General features: G+C 38.8%; 1 protein-coding gene across 16 annotated transcripts in view; it reads right to left on the bottom strand.

Annotated features, from left to right (window-relative positions):
• LOC134529158 (eukaryotic translation initiation factor 4E transporter-like) overlaps positions 1 to 15,655 on the bottom strand; it is a 262,122-nt gene that overhangs the window by 162,455 nt on the left and 84,012 nt on the right. For 10 of the 16 annotated variants that reach the window (XM_063362951.1, XM_063362949.1, XM_063362945.1 and 7 more), the window contains 4 exons: positions 10,368 to 10,622; positions 5,448 to 5,542; positions 2,900 to 2,973; positions 1,190 to 1,295 (listed from right to left, as the gene is read on the bottom strand). In XM_063362951.1, coding sequence (XP_063219021.1) covers positions 1,190 to 1,295; positions 2,900 to 2,973; positions 5,448 to 5,542; positions 10,368 to 10,622 — 530 coding nt within the window. The remainder of the gene's footprint in view (positions 1 to 1,189; positions 1,296 to 2,899; positions 2,974 to 5,447; positions 5,543 to 10,367; positions 10,623 to 15,655) is intronic. The other 6 variants (XM_063362953.1, XM_063362955.1, XM_063362957.1 and 3 more) reach the window with 1 other exon arrangement.

Consider the following 15,655-nt stretch of genomic DNA (forward strand, 5'->3'; position numbering starts at 1 on the left):
TGCGGCCCTCTAATCATGAGGAATTTAAATAAAATCGTCATCTTTGTTTATGTTTTATATAAACCTTAAGTGTTGAAGTTTTGAGGTATTAGTATGTAGGGATGGCGCAGCACCCAGGCTAGTTCAGAACTACAACCGCACAAGCGATTCACATTTGAATTTTAATAACTAATTTTTAAATAATTAATGTATGTTACTAGCCAATAATTCTTGTTAAATTAACACAGTTTTTAAGAGGAATTGCTCTGCTAAATATGTTATTAGGTAACTATAAAGTGACCTGATGGAAGTTTAACGATTTCCTGCGGCTACGACACCCTGGCCTAGTCTCTTTCGTTTGCCGCCCCGGGTATGATGCCCTCAACTCAACTCACCTCACCTCCTCGACTTCAACTTTTTCACATAACTGATCTGATAGCATCCTTCTTAAAACTTTTTTTTTCTTTGAGAACTAGTCTGGGTGGTACTGTTTAATGTAATTATTTCAGTTTGTACCTAGCATTTAAAATTAAGACTACATGACTAACTTTCAAGGCCAGGCCCCGAGGTGCCTGGTCAAAACCTAAACTGATTTTGCCATTGGCATTTTTCTCAGTTTGATACATAATGACTTTCTTTCTTTTAGTGTAACTGTTAATTTAAATTTTACCACTCAACGCGAATAGAACACCTTCCGCCGACTTGTGAGTATTTGTCCGTACAACCATGTGCCCGCCAGCTTAAGACTAAGGTGTGTGGGATGCCTATAGAGCCCACCAATGACCATCAGCTAGAGTGCGACAGCATTCCTGCCACCAAGAGCGGGTGGTAGGAGAAGTTTCAACAGCTTATAGGGGTCTCGGGCCGGGGGGTAGGGTCTCGAGCCAGGTGGTGGCACCCATTGTTCCGAATAACTTGACTTGTCTATTACACAAATTCCTCGAGACAACACATACAATAAAACTATTATAAATTTATACAATTTTTTGTACATTTATATGTTTCAAATTATATGAGTTTTCAATTTCTTACTAAATAACTTCATGAGAGAGTAAATATTTGACATGCATATTTAATTACAGAATTGTTTAGTATTACAGTTTATTATAAGAGTATTGGTGTAAAAGGAATAAATTCAAACCCAAAACTCTAAAAATTAAAAAAAATTTGACACATACAAGCAAAGTACGAGATAAATAACTGTTATTACCTTGTAAGATTCTTCAGAGCGGTTCGCCCTCCCATCCTCATCTGTGGGAGTTTCTGAACGCCTGCGTCCATAGTGCCATCTCTCTGGGTCCCACAAGCCATGGCCACTGTACAATATAGTTAAATTTAATACAAACAATTTATTGATTATAAATACACTGAACGGTTATATACTAAATATAATTGGAAATGCAGCTTTTAAAACAACTACACTAGATAAAACTGCCTACAGTCAGATTCTGTAGCACGCCATATGTTTCACTTGTTTAAATTAAGGTGGCCACCTGGCTGGGTGCACATGCTCTAAAAGCATGAGGTCACTAAGGGCCACATTGATTCGTGTATCACAAGCATCTTCGCCTCTAAACTTCAGGCACCCGACTGGTGTGCAGAATTCCTAAACGCACCTCTACGGGCCTTTAATTGGTGACCCTGTAATTTTATGGTGGAGTATTGAAGATAAAGGCTCCATGCACTTTCGTATAACATTTACAATACTGTATGTAGAATTTTTTATACCTACCTAAAAAGGTGTATGAGAATCCCAGTTTTAGCCTGTTTTCACTGTCATAAAAGTACACATCATAGACAAAATCATGGAACAAAACTGCTATAAACTGCTCTTAAATGCTATTTGTAATAAGACACTTCTCTGCACGCTGTTGGATGCCCAACCATTCAGTAAACTCAAGTCTGGCTTCACAAGTGAGGTGATTTTATTAGCTTCAAAGTGGCACAGGTTTAAAAATAAATTTAATTGCAAGCAATTCATTATAATACAAACAATTTTTACAGCAAAAATTACAGAAAAAAGAATGTGTTATTAAGTTTGGTGCTACACCTTGTCAATGAGGTCATTTGAGATGGTAACACTCAATGCCATAGTTCAGGGATTCTGGGGAAGCATTTGCTTCCAGTGATTAACACAAATCATGTTAGCCGGACCAGGAAGTGAACATGGGTCCTCTGGAACGAGAGACTAGTTTCATAACACTGTAGATTAAACACATATATAAAAGAAAAGAATTTGTGTAAAATGGTTGATTAGTATTTGTGCAAAATAAATTCTGCAGACAAGATGTGGCACATTTAGTCATTTTCTATTCCATTATCTCCATGAAATCTGAAACTATAAATTTAACACAAAATTTGCATTAAATTCTTTCCTTGAGTTTAATTTTTTTAGTTTCCAGAAACTGATGTTGAATTTTTCTGTTATGATAATAAACCCTTTCTGCTGTATTCCAAGTGCAGTAACACTATGTATTGAAAGCTATTAAAGCCAGTGTTCCTGAGGTTTTCATTGGGTGGCCATTTTGCGGTTATTTGCCATTGCCTTTAACAGTCTACAAGGTAAAGCTTAGCAAAACACCCAGTCCTATATGAAATATTCCACGAGTGAAAAATCTCCGACCCAGTCAGCAATTAAACCCAGGACCTTACGTCTTTCATCTAGGAGTGCCGATTACTAGAAAATACTGTACTGTGCAACATTAAAATCTCTTTCCAGTTTATTTAAGGGTATCATTAATTACCTACCTACACACATTTACTTGGCATGACAGTTCACAATAAATAGTGAATTGTTTTGTGCGACATTTACTTAATTATGGAAATGAAAACTTCAGTTGACAAATTTTTCTGCTACTTTCTAAAGCAAATAAATTTTTACTTGTACATATGTGAGCAATAACAGTAACTACAGACTTACTTGTTAAAGGCTGGATCTAAAGCAGAAGGGCGAACTTGGCACACTGGTAAGTTTTTGAAAGAAATCAATTCATCCTGGAGGAAAAACCAAATACCAATTAAAGGTCCATCCAACTTAAATATGTATCTCTAATCTACACCACAGTCCCTAAACAATTATAATTAGCTTGTCAAACAATCTAAAGATGTGTTACTTCAGTTGTATATAAAAATTGTTACGAGGATACTAGAGAAGCAATGAGGCCGCCAGCCGGCTTAGAGTGTCGGCCGATGCAACGGCGGAGGGGGAGGGGGGTCTAAGGGAGGCACCAACTGATAGGTAGCACCTGCTCCTCTGCAATGATCTTATTAGCAGCTAACGTAACACAACAATAACACTATGAAAAGGTTGTCAGGCATTCCAAAATAGTGTGGAGTCTAAATAAACGAGTTAAAGCGACAACCTCTGAAAACGCAAACAGGATAAGAAAACCGTCATGGTTTTCAGTTGTCCAAATGGTATTTTTCAGGGTGAGTTTTTCCAGCTTTCCTTCGGTGTAGATTCTTTGTCACGCCATGATTTCCAACCAGTAAATGACATCTTTGAGGTTATTTTTTTTTTTACACTTTAAACAATAGTTCATCATTTTCCAGGTCTTCGAGCAAATGCTTAAACCGTTTTTGCTGGTCATGGCACTTTAGATCGGCTCGGATAATAGGGAATTTGGTTAATCGAAGCTAGATTAATCAATATGCTTATGTACCAACAATTTGAAAAAATGTGATTACTTTTGCTCCCAAAATCTTCCCTGAATGCTTCCAAGGACTGTAACCAAGGAAAGACAGGAATTGGAAGTAAAAACAAACCACTTCATTGTTGCAGAGACCACAAACGGGAACTCTCATTTTCTGTTATGATCTCCTGCCAAGATTATGTCAGGATTAAAATGTACTTAGCTGACAGTGTTCTGCTAATTTACTACCCATTTTTGTGGGCTTATGAGCCAGTTCTAGTCCCAAATGCATGTGACAAGAGCAGAAGAACAACACAGCTGCTAGACTGCATTGTTACAGTGAGTGAGCTGGCTATTTGTAGCCAAGTGCACCACAACCCCCACAGCAAGCTAGTCAAAACTAGCTGCCCCTAACCAAACACCACTCACCATTCTTGCAATGACCAGCCACTCCACACTGCAAAGGTCAATAAAAGCAGTCCTGACATCTGACATTTCAAGGGTGATGCCTACAGTCTTGGTCATCTAAAGAATCACCACTATCAAAATATTATTTGTTCTATGCTCAAAATGCTGCACAAAGGACAGAAGGACACAAGGACCTGACATAAATAATCCTCCTCTCACCAGCATTCCAGCCAGCATTCCAAGCAACCAGCCTTTAACTGCATGAACCAGCCCAATCCACAAGGTCAACCACCAGTACAAACAGCTTCAAGCTGTATTCAACCCTTCAGCTAGTTAAAATTTATGAAAAATGTTGTTCAACTCCAAGGCTTATCTCATTTTGACCAGTTATGGCAACATGGTCGTGTAAAAAAGTTTTCCATGCACACACAGAGTTGTTTTTCGTTTAATTTCGAACTTTAGAACTCTGGTCCCACAGTCACATGCACCTGCAACTTTACCAAAAGCATTTTCTACCTTTCAGAAATTATAACCAATTCAAATTCTTAGTGTTCTTAACTTATTACTTTGTTAATTGTGTGCAAACTCATGTGAAGGGCTGGGGCGTCGCATCATCCATGTTAAAGTGCATCCCAATCAGACAGATGGCAATTGTGCTTTCAGGGATGTGCGTGTTAATTGTGACTATATATGCATCCATCTAGTCAAAATATCACCCAGTAATTATGACTCACTTTTCAAACCAGCTCAGCTTACCACCCACATGTAGTTTTGGCATCAACCAACTCAAATCAATGTGAAACCACTTGTATGTGCATTAACACATCACCTCTAATATACACAAGGTGAAAGTACTAAAGAGTCAGTTGGCCGGTGCAACTATCAGGGCAGTAATTAATATGCATGACTGAAGCTCATGTACCATTTTTTGTTGCATCACCAATAGCATATATTTGGGAGAGGAGAAAATATTTATTACATTCTATGTCCCTCCTGCAACTACACATGCCACGTTATGACATCACCACAGCCATTTATTCTCCTCTCCTGGTTTACTGCGAGTTTGTGCACTGCCTAACATCCTTTACATCATACCACCAATATCTCAATTCAATCCTTATTTTATTCACGCTCCCTCCCACCCTATGCAGAGCCAGGATGCAACATGTTTTATATAACATGGTTATACAAACAAACCTAAGACCAGACATTATTAGTGTGCTCCAAACTACTTCAGTACCAACTCATTGCTCACAAATCACAAGCGATGCCAAAGAATGGACACAAACCACTGCCCATTGCCTTAGTGCACATAGTAAACCACAAAGAAACAAAATATGACTGTCTGTCTCAGAACCATAACGTATAATAAAAGCAAACCAATCTTTACTGCACCAATGTCAAATTATGAAATGAAAGGCTACTTACTCTAGAATAATGGAACTTTGGCAACTTATTCGTATCACTAACGGACACCTTCTCAATTTTCGAGGCAACATGGTCCACTCTCGACCCTTGGTCACCTGTGAGATTAGAAATAATGCAATAAACACAATGTTATACATAAAGAACTGCTGCATTAACATTACACTATTTCACAAATTAAGGTAAATTATAGCCATCATTTGAACAATTATTGCCAACATTGTAATCATGTGTAATGCTGAGTTAAGCTTACCACTTGCTATAATAGTTTTAAAAAAATTAATAAATGTGGCTACATAGAAACTGCACTCATAATTCACAAGAAAATACTGACTTTCCATATAAGTTATCAAATTTCAAGTATCTAAGCTTTACTCTTACACAAATATTATGCTGATGCATTGATGTACAGTGTGGGTCTTTACTTCCCTGCAGACACTCAGGATCAAGCTTTGTGGGTATAGCGACTAGTTAGCACAGCTACAAAGTTTTTAAAAACAGAACAAATTAATGTTTTTACTATGTGGTGTGCGAGTAAGTAATAAAACATTATTGCATAAAGTCTGAAGATATCACAGGGTGGAAGAGCATGGTGATGACATACATTCAGAAGATGTTAATGAGTGTACGCAAAATTATTTAACTACATATTAGTATGTGTGTTGATCAACCCAAATGAGGTGTTGATTTCAGGTTCACACCAAAAAAAAAATAATCCGAACCCCACAAAAAAAAATTTCTTACAATTTTTAATCACATGACCACATCTGAAAATATAGTAACAAAATAGCACAATATCTTCAAAACCACTATGTAAAAATATATGTGACAAAACCAACTGACAGAACCATGTTAGGCATAAACCAGCATGTTCAAAGCCTTTGATGGCTTTCACCACTATCACAAACAGCCCAGATTCATTAAGGTAGGATTCCACCACTTGTGTGCCCAATTAAAAAACAGTAGGCATTTAATACACAGTTCTAAGCCTGTGTGCCACCAGTCAAGTGTCACCACTAAATGACAGACAACCAAGCATGACAACATGAATAAGTGGTGTCATATCCTGGGTTTGAGCCAATGGTAATGGTTAAAAAATAATAGGTTCCACCATTCATTTCAGACAGCTATTGAATGTCTTTTGGAAAATAATTAGAATCTTTAGCAACTGCTCTTATGGTCATGCAATATATTTTGTGTATTTACATAGCTTGGTAATTCATAACAACAATTATTCAATTTTTTAAATTTTACTTCATAAAAATTGCACATCAGCTAAAAAATAATGTAAGTGAGAATGAACCGTGCAGGTTGGCGAATGTTACATTTTATATATACATGCAGCCAAATGCATTCATACCCTTTTCGCAACAAACTAATAAATTAATTACATTCCAGACATCTAAATCTTAAAGCATACTAGGGTCTGCCTTTTCCCAAACTGGCCATTACCTGAGTGAGGAAGGTTTAAAGTGAAATAAACAACTTCAGTGTCGCACACCTACCAAACACATATGATCACTTACAAGTGCCACAACTCAATTTCTATTTAAACCTGTGTGAATGGACATGGTAAATTCAAACACTGAACTACCACAGCAAAGAATGTGAAATGTGGTCCTGTTGCATGTTTCAAATGCAGGGAATAAATTTGGGCCAGAAGAAAGCAATTCTTGTAGACTGGCTCAATCTTCCATGCTCCCCCTAGCACCAGTTTATTCTTCCAGAATTTTTTTTCAAGGGGGCAAATTAATTTAGTGTGCACAATTTCTCCATAAATTTCATCAACATCAACAAAAAAAGTACAATAGTCAATTAAGTTCTGTTTTTAAATAAGATACATAAAATACATATCATAAATGTATTTTTAGAATTTCAGAAATTCTTTTACAAACTAAAACTCTCTCGCTGCATCCAAACAAAGTCAACGGGAACAGTGATTTAGAGCCCAGGATGCAAAGAACTCTCAAAAGAGAGCCCTGAAATAATTGCTGCTTAGCACCAACAGTAATTTCTTAACTGGCATGCTGTGTTTCATATAGCACTTTAAAATTACCTAGTTAGGATATTCTGTGTTTGCAACAAAAGAAAAAAATTAACTGTACTCTCAACAAATTTTTAACTGAGGAGGAAACCTTTAAAATGGTGACGAGTGTGTCACACCATAATTTTTATGTGTGCACGTTCACACATACACGAGCACGCATGTGATGGCATGCGTAAAAATTAATAGTGTGAAATATTTAATATGTTAAATGTGTTTCCTCTTCAGTTAAAAATTGGTTGTGGTTAAGTTATTTTTTTCCCCTTTGTTGCATGCAAACACACATATATGCATGTGCATAAATGCATGTGCATAAATGCATGTGCATGCATGCACGCACACACGTTCATGTGCAAAGTTAAAATGTAAAGGTATCAAAATAAACACTACCCCACAAACCACACCCAAAAATTAACATAGCAGCCAGTGCCTTCTCTGACCTCCATCAATGTCACAAGTATTGGTACGCAATAATTATCAATCCAGAACAAAAGCACACAGCACACAGCACACAAATTCCAAGCCAATTCAAGTTGGAGTAAAACCCCATATTTTTTAATATGCAGGTTATCCTTCCTAACACCGTGATACAATACTTCTAGTCTACATGTATGCAAAACACCTTAACCCAAAAAAACCATTACATTATTTTGTAAAAAGTGTGAACAATCTTGACAACTCATGATAAAATATACTGCTCATTTACCTATATTAATTTATGCTGATGTAGCATCTCAAACATGAGGTCAAGAGAGATGAATATGACACGTCATTGAAATTTTGGAAGGAATATACTATGACATATAGTAAGGAACCATATTTGTAACTGCGTGCACAAGTCACCTAATATTATCTCAGTTTAAGTATACATAAAACTCAAGTAAAAAAAGGTTATACTAAAGTACTTAGCAGAAAATTACCTCTGCTTTTACAACTGAAAGGAGTAAACCATTGTCGGAACTTGCATCTCTAATAAATAACTGTTACCAAGTGAAGGTGCTCTCGACAATAACTAAAATATGTATGTAGTATATATATTTTTTACTAAGTTACTTTGATTGGAAGATGGTGTGAATTAAGGTGAAACAATCTAGCAAGTTTGGTATTATCTTTGAAAGATTTGTGCAATGGGAGTGCATGACTTGATGTAAGCTTTTTGACATACGCCATTGCTAAAGCACATGTATGTCTGTAGAAGAAAACTACAAAAAAGACAAAAGCACAAATTAAGCAAAAAATTGCTGTTGCCAACAGGATATAAACACCACATAATATTCCATAACAGGAATATGGTCAACAAACAAAGAAAAACAAAGAAAATGGACTAACAGAATGAAAAAACCCCCACAAATAATGACAGCACAAAAATATTGAACCCAAAAAATTCAGCACAACAGTTGAAACGTGACAAAAACACAGCAAGACGAAACAAACACAATAGTTTTGCTTAATTTGTGTTTTTGTCTTTTGTCTTGTGTGTTTTTTGTAGTTTTCTTCTACAGACATACATGTGCTTTAGCAATGGCGTATGTCCAAAAGCTTACATCAAGTTAGCAAGTTTGGGTTATAAACTTACAACTAAATTTCCAACTACAAACCCTACAAGATGACAAAAAGCATCGACAAGTAATAAATATAACTTCAGATATGTCAAAGGACAGGTGGCAAGGTTTATTTAATTTCTTATGTAATTAAAAAAGAAGTGCTATAAAATTACCAGGTCATAACTCTACAACTAATATTAAATTATAACTAACTGTAATTTATGCATGTTCGATGCTGTGCAGAGCACCCCCACACACACCTGCCGGTCACCACAATGCACCTCGCAAGTCTTCACATGCTTGCAGCCAGTGGACAGTCAGTCGCACAAGCCATTGCTGGCATACGCCAGTGCGCGACAAGGAGTGGACGCAGGAGTCCACTGTTGTTGACGCTGTCTAGTGACACTTGTCACTTTTCACATTTTTACTGTCTCATTTTGCAGTAAAAGGGATTAAAATGGTGTCTTGCAGCATGGAGTATTGGTTTTATCATAAATAACCTTACTTCCCGTCTCCTATTGCAGATAAGGCAACAGGGTGGTAGTCGTTTGACTTATTATCGCTTACAAATTGCCAATTAAATATTTCAGTTGTGTTTTAGTTATAGCACCTTCATTGGTTATTTACTGACAATTTTAACATAAAAACCTCTGTAAATTCTGCAAATACTAAGGATAAGCTTACGCCACCACAATGAAAATTTTTATCTTCGACCATGGTCATAATGGAAATACACGTGGATAAATAGTGTTACATGTAAAAAAAAATATGGAAGATAGTAGCACTTACTACATCACACAAACGTGAATTTTTGTTGTGGAAAAATACTGTAATTAGTAGCGCAGAACTTACTTTCCCTGAAAAGCATCTGCAAGTACCACAGCACCGTTTGTTACCGTGATGAAAGAAGATATTTACTCTTACCCTTCAAAGCCGATACAAAACCCACCATTAATGTTACCATTAATAATTTTTTACACTTATCTTTAAGTAATAAGAAGTTAATATAATTTGAGTTTTCGGAGGGTACATGTCACACGCATCCCCTCCCATTAACTATGCCATTGCCCACTTCATATGAAAAATACACTATTAGCTGTATACACAAATACAATTTTTTGTGGTTACCTTAGTTTGAATCAAAAGACAAGGATTTTGCTAACATCCATACAGTATAAGCAATTCACAACAGAGACAAAAAAATACAACACAATTTTGCCATTCTTACATTCAACTTTTCTCTGGATGGTCCAAATGGATATACCTTTCATTCTGCTCATTCATACAACTATCTGTACCCCACCAATCACATTGTACATTAAAATGGGAGCTTACGGAAAGTGACGTGCTTGGTAGCACCCACGCTACTACTCAATCTCTTGGCTTTCACATTGCCAGCGCTTCCTGCTGTAGTATTAGTGGCACAATTTCCATCATCTGACCGAACTTTACGAGACCTACTTCTTGAATCTTGCACTTCAGTAACATCAGCATCATTTCTCGGATGTAAAGGCTTGCGTTTGCTGTAATAGAAGCGCCGACGTTTAGCTTCTGCAGGTTTCACTTGCTTATCACAATCTTCCATGGTGTCTGTTGACAATTCAAGGATGCAACTACATACAAACCAACTCAAACAATATAAATATAAATGACTGCCATTGAAAAAAGTTAATATGACAATGAAAATTATCTGTAGTATTAAACTTGAAAATTTCTCTAAAAATAACAGAAAAGAAAAAGAAATGCACTTGTGATGGACATATTTAAATCATTAACAGTTGCAATAAGATAATGCACATTGCTAATACTCCACCAGTTTCTATTAATAATTTATTCCATGATGTATTTTACTTCAGAACATGCAAATTAAATACACCCAGCAACAAAAAATACTAAGCAACAAGAAATTGGTAAGCAACAAGAAAACCCAGCCAAGAAACAATAAGCTGTTCAAAAATTTTAGTTTGATTATCTGAAAAAGAAATTAGGAATTTTAAAGGCACAAAAAATTTAACTTTGAGGAAAAAAAGGTATGCTGTAGGGTTTTACATTATTACCAAGGTATTAATTCAGGATTACCAAGAATATGGGCTTTAAACACTGTGACCATAAATAAAGTGCCCATAAATTAGTCATCTTAAAGGTTGAGTTTATAACAAACACCCATATAACATAAGCATGAGACCTGAATAAAAAAAACACTAGAGATTGAGTGTTGTGCACCACCCAATCAACTAGGGCAGGGCATTTATGCACCACCGGATCAACTGGGGTAAGGATGCATCATAGTGCGATTGGGGTATAGAAGAACCTAAAGTTAATATGGTAGTAATGCAAAGAAGTGTACACACGGTAGGGTAGATGTTGGGGTTACACACGGTAGGGTAGATGTTGGGGTTACACACGGTAGGGTAAATGTTGGGGTTACACACGGTAGGGTAAATGTTGGGGTTACACACGGTAGGGTAAATGTTGGGGTTACACACGGTAGGGTAAATGTTGGGGTTACACACGGTAGGGTAAATGTTGGGGTTACACACGGTAGGGTAAATGTTGGGGTTACACACGGTAGGGTAAATGTTGGGGTTACACACGGTAGGGTAAATGTTGGGGTTACACACGGTAGGGTAAATGTTGGGGTTACACACGGTAGGGTAAATGTTGGGGTTACACACGGTAGGGTAAATGTTGGGGTTACACACGGTAGGGTAAATGTTGGGGTTACACACGGTAGGGTAAATGTTGGGGTTACACACGGTAGGGTAAATGTTGGGGTTACACACGGTAGGGTAAATGTTGGGGTTACACACGGTAGGGTAAATGTTGGGGTTACACACGGTAGGGTAAATGTTGGGGTTACACACGGTAGGGTAAATGTTGGGGTTACACACGGTAGGGTAAATGTTGGGGTTACACACGGTAGGGTAAATGTTGGGGTTACACACGGTAGGGTAAATGTTGGGGTTACACACGGTAGGGTAAATGTTGGGGTTACACACGGTAGGGTAAATGTTGGGGTTACACACGGTAGGGTAAATGTTGGGGTTACACACGGTAGGGTAAATGTTGGGGTTACACACGGTAGGGTAAATGTTGGGGTTACACACGGTAGGGTAAATGTTGGGGTTACACACGGTAGGGTAAATGTTGGGGTTACACACGGTAGGGTAAATGTTGGGGTTACACACGGTAGGGTAAATGTTGGGGTTACACACGGTAGGGTAAATGTTGGGGTTACACACGGTAGGGTAAATGTTGGGGTTACACACGGTAGGGTAAATGTTGGGGTTACACACGGTAGGGTAAATGTTGGGGTTACACACGGTAGGGTAAATGTTGGGGTTACACACGGTAGGGTAAATGTTGGGGTTACACACGGTAGGGTAAATGTTGGGGTTACACACGGTAGGGTAAATGTTGGGGTTACACACGGTAGGGTAAATGTTGGGGTTACACACGGTAGGGTAAATGTTGGGGTTACACACGGTAGGGTAAATGTTGGGGTTACACACGGTAGGGTAAATGTTGGGGTTACACACGGTAGGGTAAATGTTGGGGTTACACACGGTAGGGTAAATGTTGGGGTTACACACGGTAGGGTAAATGTTGGGGTTACACACGGTAGGGTAAATGTTGGGGTTACACACGGTAGGGTAAATGTTGGGGTTACACACGGTAGGGTAAATGTTGGGGTTACACACGGTAGGGTAAATGTTGGGGTTACACACGGTAGGGTAAATGTTGGGGTTACACACGGTAGGGTAAATGTTGGGGTTACACACGGTAGGGTAAATGTTGGGGTTACACACGGTAGGGTAAATGTTGGGGTTACACACGGTAGGGTAAATGTTGGGGTTACACACGGTAGGGTAAATGTTGGGGTTACACACGGTAGGGTAAATGTTGGGGTTACACACGGTAGGGTAAATGTTGGGGTTACACACGGTAGGGTAAATGTTGGGGTTACACACGGTAGGGTAAATGTTGGGGTTACACACGGTAGGGTAAATGTTGGGGTTACACACGGTAGGGTAAATGTTGGGGTTACACACGGTAGGGTAAATGTTGGGGTTACACACGGTAGGGTAAATGTTGGGGTTACACACCGGAGGGTAAATGTTGGGGTTACACACCGGAGGGTAAATGTTGGGGTTACACACCGGAGGGTAAATGTTGGGGTTACACACCGGAGGGTAAATGTTGGGGTTACACACCGGAGGGTAAATGTTGGGGTTACACACCGGAGGGTAAATGTTGGGGTTACACACCGGAGGGTAAATGTTGGGGTTACACACCGGAGGGTAAATGTTGGGGTTACACACCGGAGGGTAAATGTTGGGGTTACACACATGAGGGTAAATGTTGGGGTTACACACATGAGGGTAAATGTTGGGGTTACACACATGAGGGTAAATGTTGGGGTTACACACATGAGGGTAAATGTTGGGGTTACACACAAGAGGGTAAATGTTGGGGTTACACACAAGAGGGTAAATGTTGGGGTTACACACAAGAGGGTAAATGTTGGGGTTACACACAAGAGGGTAAATGTTGGGGTTACACACAAGAGGGTAAATGTTGGGGTTACACACAAGAGGGTAAATGTTGGGGTTACACACAAGAGGGTAAATGTTGGGGTTACACACAAGAGGGTAAATGTTGGGGTTACACACAAGAGGGTAAATGTTGGGGTTACACACAAGAGGGTAAATGTTGGGGTTACACACAAGAGGGTAAATGTTGGGGTTACACACAAGAGGGTAAATGTTGGGGTTACACACATGAGGGTAAATGTTGGGGTTACACACATGAGGGTAAATGTTGGGGTTACACACATGAGGGTAAATGTTGGGGTTACACACATGAGGGTAAATGTTGGGGTTACACACATGAGGGTAAATGTTGGGGTTACACACATGAGGGTAAATGTTGGGGTTACACACATGAGGGTAAATGTTGGGGTTACACACATGAGGGTAAATGTTGGGGTTACACACATGAGGGTAAATGTTGGGGTTACACACATGAGGGTAAATGTTGGGGTTACACAAATGAGGGTAAATGTTGGGGTTACACAAATGAGGGTAAATGTTGGGGTTACACACATGAGGGTAAATGTTGGGGTTACACACATGAGGGTAAATGTTGGGGTTACACACATGAGGGTAAATGTTGGGGTTACACACATGAGGGTAAATGTTGGGGTTACACACATGAGGGTAAATGTTGGGGTTACACACATGAGGGTAAATGTTGGGGTTACACACATGAGGGTAAATGTTGGGGTTACACACATGAGGGTAAATGTTGGGGTTACACACATGAGGGTAAATGTTGGGGTTACACACATGAGGGTAAATGTTGGGGTTACACACATGAGGGTAAATGTTGGGGTTACACACATGAGGGTAAATGTTGGGGTTACACACATGAGGGTAAATGTTGGGGTTACACACATGAGGGTAAATGTTGGGGTTACACACATGAGGGTAAATGTTGGGGTTACACACATGAGGGTAAATGTTGGGGTTACACACATGAGGGTAAATGTTGGGGTTACACACATGAGGGTAAATGTTGGGGTTACACACATGAGGGTAAATGTTGGGGTTACACACATGAGGGTAAATGTTGGGGTTACACACATGAGGGTAAATGTTGGGGTTACACACATGAGGGTAAATGTTGGGGTTACACACATGAGGGTAAATGTTGGGGTTACACACATGAGGGTAAATGTTGGGGTTACACACAGGAGGGTAAATGTTGGGGTTACACACAGGAGGGTAAATGTTGGGGTTACACACAGGAGGGTAAATGTTGGGGTTACACACAGGAGGGTAAATGTTGGGGTTACACACAGGAGGGTAAATGTTGGGGTTACACACAGGAGGGTAAATGTTGGGGTTACACACAGGAGGGTAAATGTTGGGGTTACACACAGGAGGGTAAATGTTGGGGTTACACACAGGAGGGTAAATGTTGGGGTTACACACAGGAGGGTAAATGTTGGGGTTACACACAGGAGGGTAAATGTTGGGGTTACACACAGGAGGGTAAATGTTGGGGTTACACACAGGAGGGTAAATGTTGGGGTTACACACAGGTTGGTAAATGATGTGGTTACACACAGGAGGGTAAATGTAGTTACACAGGAGGGTAAAAGAGCTCGAGATGCACAGGTGAAAACATTTGTCTTGGGAGAGAGTAACAGAAGCTAAATTTTGGCTATAAGTACAGGAGGGAATAGGAAGCCGAGATGTACAAAAGAGAACTCGGGAGGAGGCGGGGGAGGAAGTATAAAAAAAAATGATGGGGAGATACTTTTTAAGATATGGATGTGGAATGGAAAGGATATTGTTTAATGAATAAAAAGACATACAGAATAATAGGGAGCTGATTAGTTATATCAGCATTAAAATGCAGAAAAAGGCAGAGATGCAGCAGTGAAACACGTTAATGATAAGTTATGTAGATTCCACAAATCTACTCTCTGCGGTATTTGACTATATTTAATCATTGTGATATTCTATTCCTATTTCTTCAGTGAAAAAAAAATCTGCTGTTAAGGTTGTAAGGTTTCTTTAAGTGTTGTTTAAACAATTTTTTATAATAGTTATGTG

The sequence above is a fragment of the Bacillus rossius genome, chromosome 2 (assembly GCF_032445375.1).
Source record: "Bacillus rossius redtenbacheri isolate Brsri chromosome 2, Brsri_v3, whole genome shotgun sequence".
NCBI classification, from domain to species: domain Eukaryota; kingdom Metazoa; phylum Arthropoda; class Insecta; order Phasmatodea; family Bacillidae; genus Bacillus; species Bacillus rossius.